The sequence below is a fragment of the Melospiza melodia genome, chromosome 16 (assembly GCF_035770615.1).
Source record: "Melospiza melodia melodia isolate bMelMel2 chromosome 16, bMelMel2.pri, whole genome shotgun sequence".
Lineage (NCBI taxonomy): Eukaryota > Metazoa > Chordata > Aves > Passeriformes > Passerellidae > Melospiza > Melospiza melodia.
In genome coordinates, this window is record NC_086209.1 from 1,338,030 (window position 1) to 1,356,287 (window position 18,258).

General features: G+C 63.4%; 1 protein-coding gene across 6 annotated transcripts; it reads left to right on the plus strand.

The window, feature by feature from the left end:
• The first annotated feature begins 213 nt into the window (after nt 1-213).
• On the plus strand, nt 214-15,941 carry NHSL2 (NHS like 2). Of its 6 annotated transcripts, none has more exons than XM_063170210.1 (8): nt 214-293; nt 9,008-9,160; nt 9,987-10,123; nt 10,214-10,418; nt 11,303-11,434; nt 12,515-14,710; nt 14,807-14,939; nt 15,261-15,941. In XM_063170210.1, the coding sequence occupies exons 1-8, from the start codon at nt 230-232 to the stop codon at nt 15,571-15,573; spliced, it is 3,333 nt and encodes a 1,110-aa protein (XP_063026280.1). In that variant the 5' UTR covers nt 214-229; the 3' UTR covers nt 15,574-15,941. The 6 variants fall into 6 exon arrangements, with proteins under 6 accessions (XP_063026280.1, XP_063026282.1, XP_063026281.1 ...); XM_063170212.1 differs by lacking the exon at nt 214-293 and adding an exon at nt 3,032-3,214; XM_063170211.1 differs by lacking the exon at nt 214-293 and adding an exon at nt 5,643-5,859.
• The last annotated feature ends 2,317 nt before the right edge of the window (nt 15,942-18,258 follow it).

The following is an 18,258-nucleotide window of genomic DNA, read 5'->3' on the forward strand; positions in this document are numbered from 1 at the left end:
GTGCCGCCCGGCGCGGCGCGGCGCGGCTCGGCTCGGCTCGGCTCGGCTCGGCTCGGCTCGGCTCGGCTCGGCTCGGCTCGCCGGGGCTCGCAGCGGCGCGGAGCGGAGCGATGCGGCCCGGCCCGGCCCGGCCCGGCCCCGCGGCTCCTCCCCGCGCGGCGCGGCGGGCCCGGCGGGGGGCGGCCCGGGGGCGGCGGCGCGCGGAGCCCGGGCTGGGCGGCGGCGGAGGATGGGCAACGCGCAGCGGAAGGGGCCGCGCAGCCAGCGGCGGGGCAGGATGCGCTCGGCAACAGGTACCGGCCAGGCGGGGCGGGACCGAACCCGCGCCCCCGCCGCCCCCGGAGCGCCGCCACCCCCGCGACCCCCGGCTGCGGCGGCGGGCAGGGGGCGGCTCGGGCTCGCTCGGGCTGCGGCTCGGCGCTCCCCGGTCCCCGGTCCCCGTGGGTCGCTTGGAGGACACGGGCAGAGGTCACCCCGGCCGAGGCTTGGCCTCCTGACGGGGACGGCGCAGGATGGGGCTGGCGGTGGGGCCACCGCGGTCCCCCAGCGTGTGGGACAGGTGCTGGCTGTCCGAGCTGCGGGGATCCAGCCCCGGGTTACAGGGAGCCAGCACCATGCAGTGGGGAACCAGCCCTGGGCATGGGAATCCAGTCCCAAGGTGTGGGGAACCAGCCTGGGCAGTGGGGAACCAGCCCTGGGCACGGGAATCCAGCCCCGAGCTGTGGGAAGCCAGTCCTGGGCAGTGGGGATCCAGCCCTGGGCATGGGGATCCAGTCCTGAGCTGTGGGAAGCCAGTCCTGGGCAGTGAGGATCCAGCCCTGGGCATGGGGCTGCAGCCCCGGCTGTGGGGAGCCAGCCCCGGGCATGGGATGCAGCCCCAGGGTGTGGGGAGCCAGCCCCGGGCATGGGATGCAGCCCCAGGGTGTGGGGAGCCAGTCCTGGGGATGGGATGCAGCCCCAGGGTGTGGGGAGCCCCTGCAGTTGCTGTGCCCGGAGCTGGGCCCCCCAGGCAGGGAGCCCAGTGCCTGTGCAGCCCCCACAGCCCAGCTCCCTTCTCCCACACAGCGCAGTGGTGGTGGGTGTCTGGGGGCTCCTGTTCCACAAACAATCTCGGGGAGGCGGACAGCCCTGCAGCTCTGCAGGGAGCTCTCTGAGGGGGAGCAGAGGGAGCAGAGGACTCACTTGGAGCTGGGAGCGGGCAGTGAGGGCAGTGCACGCTGAGGAAGCGGGGTCAGAGAAGCAGGACCTGTCTGGTCACTCCTTTGTCCCCATGTAGCTGGTCCAGGCAGTTCAGCAACCCTCCCCTGTACTCCAGCTCTTCTTCCAGACCAGCTCCTGGGAATGCCAGAGGAGCCGGGAGCTGGGGTCTGCCGCAGCCCCTGGCACCAGGCCCGTCAGACTCCTGGAGTCCCAGAGTGCAGCGTGCTGGGCTCTGCTGGCCCCAGCTCCTGCTGCCCTTGCCCTGCCTGCTGGTTGGGAGCGGGACACAGCAGTGTGGGCAGCAGCAGGGAACTGACAGCCCTGGGAGAGACCTCGGGAAGATTGCTTAGAAACTGCAGGAGAATGGGGACTGCTTGTCACAGCCCAAATGACTGTCACAGCTTAATAATCAGTGGGCAGAGAGGGTGGCAGCACAACCTGACGCTGTCTAATTTTGCAACCGCTGCTGTAGCAGTGGGAGCAAAGCACCGAAATGGGGCACAAGAACTTGGGGCTGCACAGGAGGCGACCAGGAGAGAGGCTGAGCTGTGGGTCAGAGGGGGTGAGAGGGATGGGGCTGGTCGGAATCCATCCCATCGTCCTTCTCCCCTCTTGGGGGCATGGGAAGCGGACAGGGATTGGGCTGTGGGACTCACAGGGATCATGGCATCCTGTCCCCTACTGGGAGGCAGTGCCTGGAGCACAGGAGCAATCACACTTCTGGATTGTCAAAGGAATTCTTGGAGCTGTGGGAAGGGCCCAAGGGGGACTGTGGGGTCAGGCCCTGGCCAGAGCTGGTTCTTGTCTGTCCTCAGGTCACGGTTCCCTGCCAGCCTGGAGATCTCCAGCAGATCTCCCTCAGGTGCCTGGTCTCCCTGGAGAGACCTGCAACTGGCTGCTGGGGTCAGGGAAGGGTGGCGTTTGGCCCTGCATGGCTCAAAACTTGTCTTGGGTGTAAAGCTTGAGCAAATACTTGGAGACTCATAGGGCTGCTGGGACCTCAGTGCCTGGGGCATTCCTCAGTAGTTGCACACAAGCTTCCATGCAGAGAGGTGGCAGCAGATCCAGGCTGGAGCTTATCTGCTAAGGGGAGGGAGCTGAGGCTCCATAAGGAGCAGCCCTGTGGTGGGTGTGGGTTGCTGCTGGTGTGGGATATTCCTGAATGAAGGCTGTGCTTGGGGCAGTATTCTTGTCTCTCCTGCGGCCCTGGCTCCCAGGAGCCTCCGTCCTCTGGGAGAAGCCAGCTCAGCTTTACAAAGCCCTGGGGCACTGGGAAAGTGGTCCCCAAGGAGCCTTTGCTCCAGGCTTTGGAAGGAGCTGAAGTGAGCTGAAGCTCTGGGAGCTCTGGCAGCGCCCAGGCCAGAGCCAGGGGGTTTAGAAGGGCCCCTGGTTTTGGTAGCTGTAAGGACTGGAGGAGCTGGTGGGCAGCGGTTCAGCAGGGCCAGGGACAGCCACAGGCTCCAGGTGCTGCTTTCCCCACAAGGACTCTTGTGGTTGCTCCATGTAGAACAGGCTCTGCTGAGAGGACAGGGCCCCACGTGCTGTGTCTCCAGGTCACCCACCACTCTCAGATGGTGCTCCAGCCACAGCCAGGGGATATTTTGGTTCCACGACCCTGTCCAGCTCAGAGAGTCCTTCCTGTCCTGGCTCTAGCATCCCTGTCCAGGTGCTGCCGCAGGGATGTGCACAGAGGGATGTGCATTCCCGGGAGCCCCGCTGTGAGGGCGGGTGGGTGTGGGATGGGCTGTGCAGAGTCACGGTCCCTCCACCGTCCTTCCCCGGGGAAGGAAGAGGGGCCGGGGCCGGGACAATGGGCTGTGCCGCTGACTCAAACAGTCAGTTCCTGGTCGCTTCCTCTCCCCGCTGGAGCTGCAGGCAGCGAGGACGGGGGAAGCTCGGTGCTCTCGGCTTGGTTTGAGGCAGGAGCTCCTGGGTGGCCAGAGCGAGCGGGCTCCCCCGGCACTCACAGCCATGGCCAAGGTGGAGTGGCTCCTGGCACCCTGGCAGCGGGCAGGTAAGGCAGGCAGCAGGGCAGGGCTGAGGCGGGCAGTGGGGGTGGTGGGATCTGCAGGCACTGCTCACTCTGCAGGGCAGGACCCCGGGCTGGGGGCAGCTCTTGGGCACAGACCCTCTGGAGGCCATGCAATAGCCCCTGGGGTCAGGGCTGTCCAGCAGTACCAGTCTTGTGCCACCTTCCCCGGACTGACTTGAGCTGCGGAGTGTCCCTGTCCCTTTTAAATCCTTCTGCCATACCCCAGCCTTTCTCTGGGGGTGTCCTTCCTCTGACAAAGCAAGAGAAAGACTGAGACTCCCAGCCCACGTGTCCCACTGACCACTCATCAGTCCTGTGGGGACAGGTCCTGCCTGTCCCGGTGGTTCTGTGCCCTCCTGGCAGCTTCCACGTGCCGCTGACAGCAGGAGGGAGGCCCATGGATGGACCACGGGACCGTGGACCGTGGGTCGACACAAACATCACAGGCACCCAGGACCCTCGCTCTTGTCACTGCTCTCAGTCCTGCTGTAGCTGATTTCAGGTCTCAGGCCCCTTTGTCCCAGGACCTCTGGCCACATTCCCCTCTCAGGCGACTTCCTCGCATTGTCCCGGCCCCGCCGAGTGCAAAACCAGCTGGGCACAGGGGAAGCCATGCTTTCCTGGAAGCAGCCTGTGGAAGCAGCCTCTGGCACAGGCAGCCCACACTGGGCAGAGTGCTGAGCACTGCCTGGGCTTCCATGTGCCACCCAACAGCCTGGGACATCACCGTGGGAAGGCTGGTGGGTAACCAGCCACAGCCACCCTGTGCCCAGTGGTTCCTTTGGCCATGATGCAGCGATGCTGGGCTGCCAGAACTGGCTGGGTCTGACAGGTTGCCATGCCAGGCTTCCTGAGGCTCTCAGGCAAGATTTGTGGCTGGAGTTTTGCTGGGAAGCATGGGAGAGTGAGGGCTGCAGTATGAGGAGGCTGCCAGGCTCCCAGGGAGCCACAGCAGGGCTGGGAGAGGGCTCTGGATACTGGTGCTACTGCCCATGGTGGAGAGCTTGGTGCAGGAATCTCGCTCCAGCCAGACTCTGGGGCTCCAGTGCCTGCCCCAGTGCAGCTGCTGTGGCCCTGGGAGCAGTGGATCTCAGCCCCTTGTCAGGGAGCAGCCTGAGGCCCCTTGGCTGGCATGGTCCCGGGCCAAGCCCTGCTGCCAGCGCAGCTGCGGGCGGTTCCCATCCCCACGGCATGGGCGAATGGCACAGTGGGCTCCTCCTGAGCCAGGCTCTCTGGCCAAATCCTGCAGCACACACACCTCCCCTCCTACCCTGACCAGGGCCCATCACACTGCTGGGACTGAATGTCCTTGCTGCAGCTCTGAGTCCCACCAATGGACAGGGACGTTATTGACTGGTTTGCTGATTAGTGGTTTTCATAGAAACCTCACATAATCCAGCCTTCTCCCCATGAGCTGAGGGACCCCCACAGCTGTCAAATCTGCCCTGCCACCAGCAGCTTCTGCAGCGCCCTTATCTGCCATCAGTACAAAAACAACTGATTCCTTGTTAGACAAGGAGCTTGGAGGAGCTGAAAACCTCAGGCGGATGCGGTGTGTCGAGACAGTGCTGTTTCTCAGTGCCTCTGCTCCTGCTGGGCACCTGCCTGGGAGCACGGGGACGTGCTGTACAGTGTCCTGGCATGGCCAGGCTGGGCTATGGCCAAGGCACCCCTGAAAGGCTTCCTGCCCCTCTGGCCTCAACCACCAGCAAGTCAGACACACCTGTGCAGGCGGCCCTGCCTCGCTGGGGGATTGAAGCTGTGCCACCAGACATGTGGCAGTGGGAAGTGTCCCGGAGAGGATCAGATTTGGAGAGGGCATAGTCTCTTGGCTTGCCCAGTGAGGGCTCATCCCAGGCACAGCGTGTGCAAGGGGCACACGGGGCAGGTCTGCTCAGGGAGCGCCGCTGCCTTGTGGCATTGGGCCTGGGGCTGTCAGCAGGGGGTCATTTCAGGATTTCATTCAACCTTGGGTGGGCATCCGTGCGCAGACGCGCCCCCCGTCCCGCAGGGAGCTGCTCCGGCAGGTCCGGTTCGGCAGGGGGTGAGCTTGGGACAGGAGGCGTTTCTGCGGCCGCTGCCAGCTCCCTGTGTGTGCGCGTTTCGCTTCCTCTCCGCTCGCCGTGGAGCAGCGTGAGCCTGGCTCGCACCACGGCAATGTCCCCACGCCGCCCAGCACCGAGGGCAGGCCGGGCCCTCGCTTGAAGCCGGCGGCGCTCGGCGCGGGCACTGCGGCACACGGCTCCGCCCGGGGGCTCGGGGCGCTCTCAGGACCGGCCTCGGCCCCGGGTTCGCTGCCCTCGCCCTCCGTGGTGCTCGGTGCTCCGGACCCGCGGCGGCAGCTGCCGCTGTGCCGGTGCCCGTTGCCATGGCTGCTCTGCCGATGGCGCACCGCCTGCTGCCGCCGTTACATCACTCCTGACCGTGCTCCGCGCTGGCACAGGGGCCGAGCGGCTCCAGACGTGCCCCCGGCACCTCCTGCACGTGGGGAGCGAGCCTGAGAGGCAGAAGTTTGGCAGTGAATTCAAGCGAGAGGCATCGTTTCACAGGAGCTTCAGCCTGGATTGAAACAGCTCTGATGGCTCTGTCAAATATCTCCTTGTGGATTCGGGATGCCTGGGCTGTGGGTGAGTAGGGATGCTGGCATGGAGCAGGGGTGACTCAGGAGATACTGAGGGGCTGGGGATCTTGCAGGGATGCCGTTCCTGCAGGAGAGTAGAGCTCAGCTGCCCTTCAAGCGAACTGCCCTGGAATTCAGCTTCAGTCCTTGTGTACCTGCCATGGCCACAACACTGAGCCTGGACACTGGCTCAAGCTCAGCAGGACTGCATCTGCTGCAGCTGGTGGTGCTGAGTCTGGGAACATTCCAGGCAGATGTCCATTGGCAGGCAGGGTAGGGGATGCTGCCTGCTCCTCTCTGCATGCCCTGGGGCCAGGAGGGCACTGGTGCCAGCAGGGAGTCTGGTGAACCCCCAACCAGATATGCCTCAGTTTCCCTCAGCAGCAAGGCTGGCCAGGCTCAGGTCTAGACTGCTGGGGTTGGTGGGATGGAGCTGTCCCTCTGGCTCTGCTGTGCCAGGATGCCTTTATCTCCTGCAGGCATTTGCCACAGGGTTGGAGCCCCTCAGAGGTATTTTGTGCTCTGAGCCTGTCGCTGATAAGCGTGGTGGGAGGGTCACTGCCAAGGGCATTGGCAAAGCTCAGCTCCACTGCCCCAGCCGGCCGCTGTCTCCTCTTGCCGGACACTCCTGCTTGGCTGGGGCATCCCGTGCCCACAGATGGCTGTGGCACCTGGGCTTCCTTGGACACTCACAGCCTGCCCTTGTAGTGAGCCTGCATCAGGCTGCTCCCAAACACTGCCTGTCCCTCGGGAGCACCATGGCAGTGAGTCAGGACTGCTGGCTCCTTACATCCATCGCCGAGCTGCCGTGCGGTGCTGGGCTTGGCGTGCTGCTCCCAAAACACCCTCAGAGCCACTGCTCACGAAGCACCCTCGGAGTGGCTGCTCCCAGGGAGCCAAAGCCTCAGGGTGCTGCTCGCTCTGGCACAGTGCTGTCCTTGCAGTGCACGTTTGGGCCATCTGGGCGCCAGGAGAGTGCTCAGCTCATGGGTTCTTGCCCCCACCCCTTCTCCCCTGCTGGGGAGATGGAGCCCACGATGCCTATGCCTCGGTGATGCCAGCACCTTGGCGATGCCAGCAGCCCAGCAGTGCCTGCACCGCAGCCCACACCGGCTCAGGACCGCGCTGTGCCACTCACAGTCCCAAATAAGCGTGTGTCAGCAAACAGGGGAAGGCTCCACAGGGGAGGACCCCGGCACTGCGTGTTCCCCTTCTGGCCGAAGCTGCCCCCAGGCAGGGCAGGGTGCTGGGCGTGGGTGCTGCCCCGTTTCCGCCGCGCCCAGGGCGGCCCCGGCTTTGGTGCTGTGGTTTCCCCACGTGGTCGGCGCCCGAGGTGATGGCAGGGGTGACTCGGCAGCAGGGGCGAGGAGCGGAGGTGAGCTCTCGTATTCGGGGCACGGCATCAGGGGCTTGGAGAGCTGCAGGGGCTGCTCAGGATGTCCCTGAGCCCTCGGTGGGGGGCGGCTGCAGGGGGATATGTGGGCAGAAGGTGAGGAGCATCACCTGTGCTGAGGCCAAAGGCTGGGGCTGCGTGAGCCAGGCAGAGGGTGCAGCAAGCCAGGATTTGGGGTGCACCATTGGGCTGTTCTCAGAAATGACAGGGCAGCACTGGATCCCCCACCTCGCCAAAACCAGCAGGGTCCGGAGTCTGGTTGTGGGGTCAGGAGTCTGCAGAGGGGAAAGTGTGGTCTCTGCCCCTGGCACTGGGCGTCCGGTTTTTGGGGAGATGTCCAACCTTACCCTGTGCATGGCACACACATGCACACATGCGCCCCAACACCTCTTGGTTGGTATGGAAACAAGTCAAATTATTTAGAGGAGGAGGAATGAAAAAAAAAAAAAAAGGAAAAAAACCCAGTGTTCCCAGTGTGAAGGCCCGTCGTTATGGAAACAAATCATAAAAGTAACTAGGGTGGGGACACGGCACCTTGCTTTGGGTGCTGGGCGTTGTGCAGGCTCCATCAGCTGGGGGAAGGGTGGGCATGAGGGCACCCAGGGGCACAGGTGTTGTAAGCGGGAGGGCATCTGGGGGCAGGAAGGCACATGGGGACAGGATGGCACGAGCAGCAGGGGGGATGCTTATGATGAAGTGCAGATGAGCTGGACCACAGCTGCCTGACCAATGGGAGCCAAGGGAAATGTGGCTTGTGCTGGGGGTCCCACACAAGTTTTGGGGCCATTCCCCTTCCCAGGTATCTGGGATTGCTTCTGCTGCCTCAGCTGGGGCCTGGCACGGAGCAGGCTTTGGCAGCAGGGCATGGTGTGTTCCTGGGGCCGGGCACTGTGCTGCAGGTGCTAGAGGGAAAGTGTTTGTCACACACTGGTAGTCAGAGCGTCTCAGCTGATGGGGATGGGGACAAGACCATGCAGCGGAGGATGAGCCCTAAATCTCCAGGGATGAGACCCTGGGCATCCATATCCCTGTGTAAAGCTCACAGAGACCCACTCTGTGCCGGACAGGGTGTGGGTCCCCTTGGAGGCAGTGTGCCAGTGGTGGCACTCCTTTGAATCCATGCTTGGTACAAACCCACATCCACTCAGAGCAGCGCAGCCAGGGCTGCAGTGTTCCCATGGCAAAGCATGTTTGTGGGAGCAGCGCTCAGCTCCCCACAGAGCCAGTTCACTGCACAGCCCAGATCCTGCTCCCAGGGACTTTTCCACCCATCAGGGTGTTTCAGAGGGTCTGAGCAATCCTCACAGAGGTTTCCTTCCCTGGAGAGCTTTGGGGGTGTCCATGCCAGGGAAGGGCATGTGGGCCCCAAGCTGCAGTGCAATGGAAGGGGTGGGTCCCTGGCTCCTGCCTTTCAGTTGCAACTTCTGCTCCTCTACAGCCAGGACGTTGCTCCACCAGAGCGTGCAGCGTTTCCTGCGCCCGGGCGCGGTTAGGCACGGGTGGCAGGGCTGGTTTCCTTCCCCAATTTCAGCCAGCTCCCTTCTTGGCAGCCCTCAGGGACTGTCCAGTCCCCAAAGTGGTGGCAGCATTGAGGGCTGGTCCCAGCAGGCAGCAGCCTGCCAGGGTGGGATGCAGCCACATCCCGGCATTCCTGGAGAGCTGGGGTGGGATGAGCATTGTGCTGGCACCGTACTATCCCACGGCAGCACCCGCAGGAAAGCCGTCCCCCACCTGCTCTGATCCCACTCTCCTCTGCCTGCAGCCACCTCTAACCTGGACCTCGAGAGCAAGAAAGCCGCCCCCGCCAAGCTGCCATGGCAGCAGCCTGTGAACGTCTTCCTGGCAGCTGGGCGCCCGCCGGGCATGGAGCAGCTGCACCAGGAGGCCCAGCTCAACCTCCAGAGCTTGCTGCAAGGTAGCAAGGAGAGGGGCTGGAGTAGTGGGCTGGGGGAGGGTGGTGGGTGGGTGCTCCCCGGGCTAGGTGACCACCATGAGACTGAGCTCATCTCCCACACGCATGTCCAAGCCATTCCGTGGACCCCACCAAGCTGCAGGAGTTGGGTCCTGGGGGTCCCAGCCTCCCTCACTGATCTCTGCTCCCAAGTCACAGCTGCAGGTGCCAAAGCAACTGGGACCACGTTTGCCTGCTAGGGCCACTGATGCTAGTGGGGCCACCAGGGCACCCACGAGGCCCTGCACAGCACAGTTCTCACGAGGGCCTAAGGGACCTGCCACTGATCTGCCTAACTTGATCAACGTGGCCAGTGGTTTTGTTTCCTTCCAGTCTCTGGCCCAGGCTGTCACGCGGCCCTGGCTCAGATGCTCCTCAGGCATCAGATGAGATCAGCAGCCCAGCCATCCCCCGGCTTGTAATCTCATTAAGTCAGCCTGAGCAGCCCTGCTTTCTGCCAGTCCATAGCCACCAGCATTAATTAGCTCAACAATTACAGGATGGGGATGCACTGAGTTCTGGCTGTCCCCAGTGGGGCTGTGTCTCAGTGGGATTCACCGCATCACTTGACTGCACCCCGGGAGGAGTGGGGCAAGCTGCTGGCATCTTTGCACTTCTTCAGTTCCCCTCCTTGGGATCTCCCTTCTTCACCTTCTGAGCTGCCTGTCCTGAGCAGGGATGGCCAGCTAGGCTGGGGACAGCCAGAGGGGACAGTCACCATCCCTTCACATGCCCCCTGCTCCAGGACCTGGCAGCAGGAGCAGGGTCCCAGGTGCTGTTTTTCTTGCAGAGGAGTATGAGGAGCAGTACACCGAGAGCAGGGTCACTGGGCAGACGTTCCGCGCTGCTGGTCACCCGCCCTCCGACACCTCCCCTGAACCATCACCTCGACCCCCACCTGCCAAGCGCCTTGAGTTCGTGCTTATGGTGAGTTCTGAGGTGGCAGGGCGGGCAGCAAGTGCCTGTTTGTGTTCCACCCTTGTCCCTTTAGTGGCTGACGTGCCTTTCTCCCCGTAGCCCCCGAGCCAGCGAGCGGCCGAAGAGGAGACCACCAGCAGCACTGTGCTCAGTGCTCGGCCTCCTGACACCTCCCTGAGCCTCCCCACCAGTCCAGACAAGCAGCAACCCTGGCCCAGCGCCTTCCCCTTGCCCCCTGAGGAGGAGAAGCAGTGGCACCAGCCCAGCTCCATCCAGACCAACATTGTCCCCATCAATGTCTCCGGTAGGGCAGCACCCCATGGCAAGGTGGGGGGACACGGGGTGCAGGCAGAGATGCACCCCAGCAGCCATCTGGGGCAGGGGACGGGTGGTGGGAGGGGGCTGTGGCTGCAAGCTGTGTTCCTGTGGGTTAGGTGGGCACCAGGGCAGAGAGGGGACAGCAGGGCCATGCGGGCATGCATCACTCCCAGCCATCTCTCATGCCATCTGCAACTTTGTGCGTCCGGTCCGCTGGCCATGCTGCTGGCGGGTCTCACATCCCTGATGTAATGTCCAGCCAGTCAGGTCTGTTGTTACCTGGGCTCTCACCACATACTGTGCACCCTGCCTGACTCACCTGTCTCTCCTGTCTGTCCCTCTGCTCATCCTCTCAGGGCCGCAGCTCCCAGCAGCACAGTCCTGCCCAGTCCTTGCAGACACAGGTGCCATGCTGTGTCCCAGGTCAGAGTCAGGGGCTAGTGACTGGGTGAGGTGCCCCTTCTGAAGGGCAAAGGTGTCTCTCTGCACTTTCCCTCCACCATGGAGAGCTGTGCCAGGGCCACATTGGTCCCTTTCCCTCTCCATGCCTCATGTACCCATCCCCGGTCTGGCTCAGCTCAGTGGTGTAGGGCCCAGCCTCACCAGCCCAGACTGGTGCCTGTCACGCAGTGCAGGGCTGGTCTCTGTGGCTTTCCATCCATCCCACTTCCATCTGCAGCATTCCCACCGTGCCTCCATTTCCCCCGTGCTCACCTCACACGGCTCACACCATCGATCTGCGTCCCACTCTCCCACCTGTGTCACCATGCCAGGCTGGGGACACACAGAGAACACGGGTGATGGAGGGGCCGAGCTCCCGGCCCAGCAGCGGCTCCGGCACCGCCCGTTCGCTGTTTGTTTTGGCTACAGGGCAGCACTTTGCTAGGCTTGCGAGTGCTCGTCACTCCCTGTTTAACACAGAGACTGCGATGAACCCAAAGTCCACCCTGCGGCGTAGACGGACCATTATTGGATTCCCTAACCTGTCCCTGCGAGACCAAGGTGACGGCAAGAACCGCGCAGGCTGCTCCCGGGCAGGGCTGGCAACCCCCAGAGCTGCCCTGATGGTGGCACAGCATCCCGAGGCTGGCAGCCAGCCCAGGCACAGACCCCTGGGCTCCGGGGACACCCAGACCATGGGGAGGTGCAGGCACCACACTGACTCTGCGCCCTCCCAAGGCACTGAGGTGCTGGGCTCACTGGTGACTCTGGGCTGGCCTGGGCATGGCATCAGGGACAGCCCCTTCATCCTGAGTCAGGATTCTGAGGCAGGAGTCACCCAGCCTTGGCTCCAAGTAGGAGGGCTCCCTGTGCCCATTTCCCCATGGGCAGACCCTGTCTCAGGCTGCCATGGCTGTGGGGCACACACCTGGCCAGGTCTTTGCTGGGGCTGGCAAGCTGGCCATGCCATGTGAGAGTGGCTGGAGTGCTTCCAGGCTGGCACTGGACCCCTGGGAACAGCAGCCACTGTGGCTCAGGGGCTCTGTCCTGCTGTCCCCTATGGAAGGTGCAGAGAAATCAGAGCCAGCCTCTCTCTGAAGGGAGGTAGAGACAGGGAGAGAAGCCATGACACCAGCTGCTCCAAGGCAGTTTTCCAGGGTAGGAGGAAGGTTTCTTCCCATGACAGTGGTCAGACCATCAATAGGATGGTCACGGCTCCTCCTTGGAGTCAGTCAGACCTCAGCCCACCACAGCCTTGAGCATCCCTGTCTGCTGGGGGTGTTCAGAGTGGGGTTGCTGGCTCCTGTGATGGGGTGGCACTGTGAGCCACCACGTCCCTCTCTGTCCCAGCTGGCAATGCCTGACCTGGCTCCTCCTGAACCCCATCTGACTCCCCACCATGGAGCAGCACCAGGGCAACACTTTGGTTGCCATGGGACTGATGTCCCCATGGGTAGAGCCTCCTGCTGTGGCTGCTTATTTGCCCCTGGCACATTCCAGCGTGCCATCAGACCCTCATTTTATGCCTGGGCAGAGGTGCAGCCTCCAGACTGGCCACAGGCTGGGACAGCATGCAGAGGAGGGCCCTGTCCCTGCGAGGGAGGCGGGATGGTGCTCACCAGGCTGTGTCTCTCCCCGCAGGCAGTGCCAACGGCCCCACCTCCAGCACACACGCGCCCATCGATGAGTCCCTGTCCTGCAGCTTTGTGCCTGAGACCACGAGCAGGGGCACTGCGCCCCAGGAGATCAGCGCTCGTCCGCCCCTCTCAGCCCCACTGAGGAAGACCTTCAGTGACCTCGGGGCCCTTCGCTGCCAGCCACCTGCTGCCATGGATGGGGCAGCCAACCCCTGTGCCAGTGCCTGCAATGGGACACAGGGCACCCCTTTTTCTCCGCCCTGGACCCCCGTGGGTTATGGGAGCCCCCCCAGCCTTACCACTGGCCCAGGCAAGGGGCCCACCTGCACCTCGCCGGGCAGCTTCATTCCATCGCCCAGCCCAGGTTCACCCGCCGCCTCCACCTCCTTCTTCATCGCCACAGAAGAGCGCATGGGCAGCAATGGGCCCAGCTTTTTCTCTGGCCCAGTGCCTGCTTCCCCACCCAGCTCCAGGTGCATCCAGGGAGCCAAGGGGAATTTCTTGCCAGGAAGCCAAGAGGAGCTGGAGCCAGCGGCAGGGCCAGCGCAGCTGGAGGTGGAGCGGGCAGGGTGCCGGTTCCGTGAGCGGTCGCTGTCGGTGCCCACTGACTCGGGGTCCCTCTGCTCTGTGGACATCACGTATGCTGAGACCCGGCGGGGCAGCGCCAACTACGCCCTGGGCTACCCCAGCGCCAGCTCCGAGGGCAGCACCAGCACCGACAACATCTCCCTGGGGCTGGAGCCCGAGGGGCAGCGGCGGCGGCGCTCCAAGAGCATCTCCCTGAAGAAGGCCAAGAAGAAGCCCTCGCCACCCACGCGCAGCGTCTCACTCATCAAAGAGGGGCCGGATGGTGATGAGGGGCTCAGCGCGGCACTGCCCAAGGACCAGCGGCCCAAGAGCCTGTGCATCCCACCAGAGCTCCAGGGTCACCGGCTGGTGCACGCCGACCCTCAGGGGAGTGCAGGCAGGGAGCCCAACAGCACAACCGCCCCCCACCAGTGGCATCTCACAGACTGGAGGGCTGGCAGTGATCCCTACCAGTCCCTGTCTGGCTCAAGCACAACCACAGGGACCACTGCTGTTGAGTGTGCCAAGACACGGGGCAGCTCTGAGTCCCTCGTGTCTCCTTCAGTCTCCAGGGCCACGACGCCCTCCCAGCTCTCTGCCGAGGCAGACCTCAAGACCTCCTCGCCAGGCAGGCCCACAGGGCTGATGTCCCCATCCAGCGGGTACTCCAGCCAGTCAGAGACCCCAACCCCCACCGTACCCACCTCCACCATCCTCGGGCACTCCCCGCACCAGGTGCGCGTGAGGCCACTGGTCCCCGAGAGGAAATCCTCTCTGCCCCCCACATCCCCCATGGAGAGGAGCCCCAAGGGCAGGCTGTCCTTCGACCTCCCACTGACTCCACCCGCCCACCTTGACCTCTCAGGGCTGAAGATCTCCCTGAAGGGGAAGACTAAGGTCAGCCGGCACCACTCTGACTCCACCTTTGGCACCAAGCTGGCCCAGAAGACCAGTCCCATCACACCCATCATGCCCGTGGTGACACAGTCCGACCTGCGCTCTGTCCGCCTCCGCTCCATCAGCCGCTCAGAGCCAGAGGACAGCGCTGATGGCCTAGAGCACACAGAGGAGCCAGCACACATCCCCTGCCCTGGGCCGGAGAGAAAAGTGAAGCCACCTGTGGCAGAGAAGCCACCCCTGGCCAGGCGCCCCCCGTGCATCCTGCCCAAGCCCCCAGTTCTGCGGGAGGAGGGTCCCCTGTCCCCCAAATCCCCACCAGGCACTACCGCCAAGGAGAAGGGGCTGGCACAGGATGCCTTTGTGGTGCGGCGGAGAGGGGAGCTGAGGAGGAGCTCAGCTCTGGGGGAGTCCCACTTGTCCCTGACCCCAGCGGGGCCCCGGCGGCTCTCCCAGGGCAGCCTGGACGAGCTGCGGCCAGAGCGGAGCAGTGCCGAGGGGGAGCGCAGGAAGGCCAAGGTACCCCCGCCAGTGCCCAAAAAGCCCAGCGTGCTGTACCTGCCACTCATCCCAGCCCCAGCACAGCTGGGAGCTGGTGCGGGGGACCTGCCACCCACCCCCAGCCCCATCATCACCCTGGACACTGAGCCCACCTGCTGCGACCCTGACGCTGAGGAGCCGCCATCCCCCAAGGCCGTGGGCACCACGCCTGCCAGCGAGCCTGCCTCAGAGCAAGGTGAGGGTCTCTCCACCACTGTGGTGGGATCACCCCAGGGATAATGGTGCTCCGTGCTGCACAGGGGATTCACTGCTGTCTTCTCCCTGCCCACAGGCAGCTCAGCAGAAGCCGGCATGGAGGAGAAGAGCTTTGCCAGTGACAAGACAGCTGAGTCCATCGTGGAGGAGGACGATGAGGTGTTCACGACGTCCCGCACTACAGAGGATCTCTTCACAGTGATCCACAGGTAAGGCTGGTGCATGCACCGGAGGGGACAGCCCCTGCACCTCCTGTCACAGCTCTGGGTGTAGTGTCTCTCCACCATGACAGCTCCATTCTCCATACTGGGGCCAATGTTCATCCTTGGGGACGGCCCAGTCGCTGCTACCTTGAGCAGAGTGCAACCAGCAGGGAGAGTCCAGATTAGTCCTACCTGCCAGGAGCATCACCTGCCATGCCCATGTTATCACCTTGCCCCAGCGGAGCAGGCTGGGCACTACCACGCCCCTAGCTCTGGCACCTCACCCCAGCCCCAGACCGCTCCCACCCGTGTCCCTTTGGTGCCTAGGTCAAAGAGGAAGGTCTTGGGGCGGAAAGAGCCTGGTGACACCTTCAGCAGCCGACCCACCTCCCACTCACCTGTAAAGACTTCAAGCTCCCCAGCTGGAGAGTCTCTGGCAGCAGCAGGCAACAGTGGGAAGTCTTCCAGCAGGAATGAGGATTTTAAAGCCCTGCTCCAGAAGAAGAGCAGCAAAACAAGCCCTGGTACTCGGCCATCTGCCGCCGAACTGCTCAAGACCACAAACCCGCTGGCCCGGAGGGTCATCACAGAGTTTGCCCCTGAGCTGGACGGTGCAAACAGCCCCAAAAGCCAGCCCTGACCACACAGGGGCTCCTCCAGCCGAGAGGAGAGAGCGCTGCAGAGAGAGCGCTGCTGCAAAGGGCTGTCCTGGCTGCTGGGGAGCCCCTGTATCCTGCTGGGGGGTTCTTCTGCTTTTGTTCCTTACCTGGAGAGCTGCTGGCAGAGAGGCAGTGGCTGAAGCCCAAGCTCTCATGACTCTGGGCCCTTCCCATGGGAGAAGTTGCTAGAACTGGCCCTGGCTGAGCCAGCTCCTGGGATTGAAGGCACCTGCCCAGGAAGCAGAACAGGATCACAGCCCCTGGTGTTGCCTGATGCCTGGTGCAAAGCAGCTTGAGACTCTCTGGTCCCTTCGGCATGTGGTACTTTAAACAGATTTTCTAATGCACAGTGGTGGTGATGTTTGATTCTCTTCCCTTTGACATTGTACCTTGAGTTTCCCATGCAGAGACTCCCTGGTTGAATTCAGCTGGACACACAGATGCACTTTGGGAAGACGCCAGGGGTTCAGCTGGTTGCTTTTGAAGAGTCACAGGAGGTTCCCTGTCATTGCCCTGAACATCCTCCCTGTCACACAGGGAACTGGCAGCCAGCGTCCACAGCCAGCGCCACCACCTCAAGCCAAACCCCCACCCCTTGAAAGCCCCCAAAATGCTGCATTTTGGAGCTCCTCAGCTCAGTCCAAAAACAAACCTTGGGGTCTTCTCCACTACCAGTCCCCCTGGCCTCACTGCACAGGGGGTCTGGCAGCCACCCCACTCCCACGCCAGGGGTCCTGCACCCAGCTGCCAGCTGGGCCAATGAGGGTGCTGTGCCACAGGAAGGAAGCTCATCCCCAGCTCTGCCTCCTGCATCTCCACAACAGACCCTGCGACAACTTCTCCTGCTGCCCTGGCCACCAGAGGTCCTGAGATGCTACCAAGATGGTGGCTGGAATCCAGATGGACTTCACCTGAGCCACCTCCCTGGTGGCTCCGGGGTCCCCCCAGGATTGCCCACCACTCACCTGTGCCCACTGGCCACCAGGCAGCTGAGCAAGGTCGAGTGGGACACGTGCCATCAGGGCATGTGCACGGGGCCATGGAAGAGGGTTTGCACGTCCCCAGGTGGGATTTGTCCCCCTCACTCCCAGCTGCCTCTTCCTGGCCGGGCTCCAGCATGGGGGCCCAGCAGCCAGTAACAGAGGCTGTGGTGTGGGCTCAGGGCAGGGCAGGGAGGAAACACGAGCTCTGAGCAGGAGCATGGCCACACGCCCAGAGAAACAGGAAGGGCCAGCCACGGCTGACAAGGAAACAGAGTGTTTAGGGAAATTTATGCTTGATTTCTTGATGTATTTCCACACACTCCAGCCTTCCTGTGCTGCAGGGGGAGCCGTGCAGTGGGTCCAGGCAGCAGCAGGGCACCACAGCACTGCTTCAGCTGCCCGTCTGAGGGGCCTGGGCTGCTCTGGGGGGTCTCTGCCCCACCAGGAGCTCTGGGGAGCACAACCCAGGCAAACACTTCCCCATCCTTGCCACCACCCTGGATCTGATCCCACTGAGGCTCCAGTGGGTTCCCCTCCCTCCTGGTACTCACCCATCTCTCTCTTTCCTCTCCCAGGGCTGCAGATTTAAGCCTGTAATTAAGAGCCAGGCTGAGAAACTCAGGAAAAAAAAAAATCACAAAAAAAGCTCCAATGAATGTCCACATTTCACCCTCATCCCATGGCCTCAGCTAGTGGCAGGGTGCTGGCGTGGGATGGGGCCAGGGCACAGCTTGGGAAGCTCTGGGGACAGGTACATTTTGCACATGACTGCTCAGGAAACCAGGGACAGAGTCGGTAAAGGGGGCTGGGGGCAAGCACAGGGCAGGGACCCCCCCTGCAACACCCCCAGCACCACTGGCATCTGGAGTGGCCGATGCTGCTGGGGTGAAATATCCAAGTGGACCAGAGGTCAGCTGTGGGACAGAGGTTGGCCATGAGATGGAGATCCTAATTTCCCTGGCCGGAGGAGCGTGCTCTTGCTGGGCTCTTCCTGGCTGAGCGCTCGTCTCTGGCCGCTCTCTCCCTGCTCCCCCTGGCTGCAGCTACTCCACTGGGAAGGCAGTGGGTTCCCGGGACGAGTCCGGCTGGCAGGACAGCCCTGCCCCGGCGTGCGGGCCGCCAAGGTGCCAACTATGGAATGTTGTACTTTTTATCTCGCCAGCTTGGTAAAGTGCTCCCTGCTGCCTGCCTGTGCCTGTTCTTCTTTGGGCTGCTGAGGGACCGGGGCTGGGGAGGTGGGCACCCCTTGACTGCCCTGGGAGAAGAACCGGCCCTCTTTGCTGGGGCTTTTCACGGCGTTTGCCGCGCACTCCGGTGTCCCCATGGCTCTGGGGCGGGGCGGCGCAGGCACACCGTGAGGCGTCAGGGGCGGCCCAGGGGCGCTGGGGAGAGGCCGGAGCGGGGCCCGGGGATGGTGTGAGGGGCTGCGGACGGACTTGGCGTCCGGGGGGAAGGTGGGATGGATGAGAGGGACAGAACAGTCCGGGGGGACTGCTGGGGTCAGCCCTCGTGCTGGGAGGGAGCTGGGGACAGCGCTGGACCCTGGGCACAGCCCGGGGGGAGGACTGGAAGTGGGGAGGGGTGGACCGGGAATTGGAATCCTGGGGCCGGTGGGATGGATGAGGGGACGGTGTTGGGGCCGGCGCTGGGTACGGCCGTGGATGCCGAACGCAGCCCCGTGTG

Bases quoted from the DNA above. Each gene is read 5' to 3' on its own strand.
- NHSL2 (XM_063170207.1), top strand. From the start codon at position 6,924: ATGCCAGCAGCCCAGCAGTGCCTGCACCGCAGCCCACACCGGCTCAGG. The intron at 7,228-9,007 runs GTGAGCTCTCGT...CTCTGCCTGCAG, and splicing joins AGCAGGGGCGAGGAGCGGAG to CCACCTCTAACCTGGACCTC. The intron at 10,419-11,302 runs GTAGGGCAGCAC...TTTTGGCTACAG, and splicing joins TGTCCCCATCAATGTCTCCG to GGCAGCACTTTGCTAGGCTT.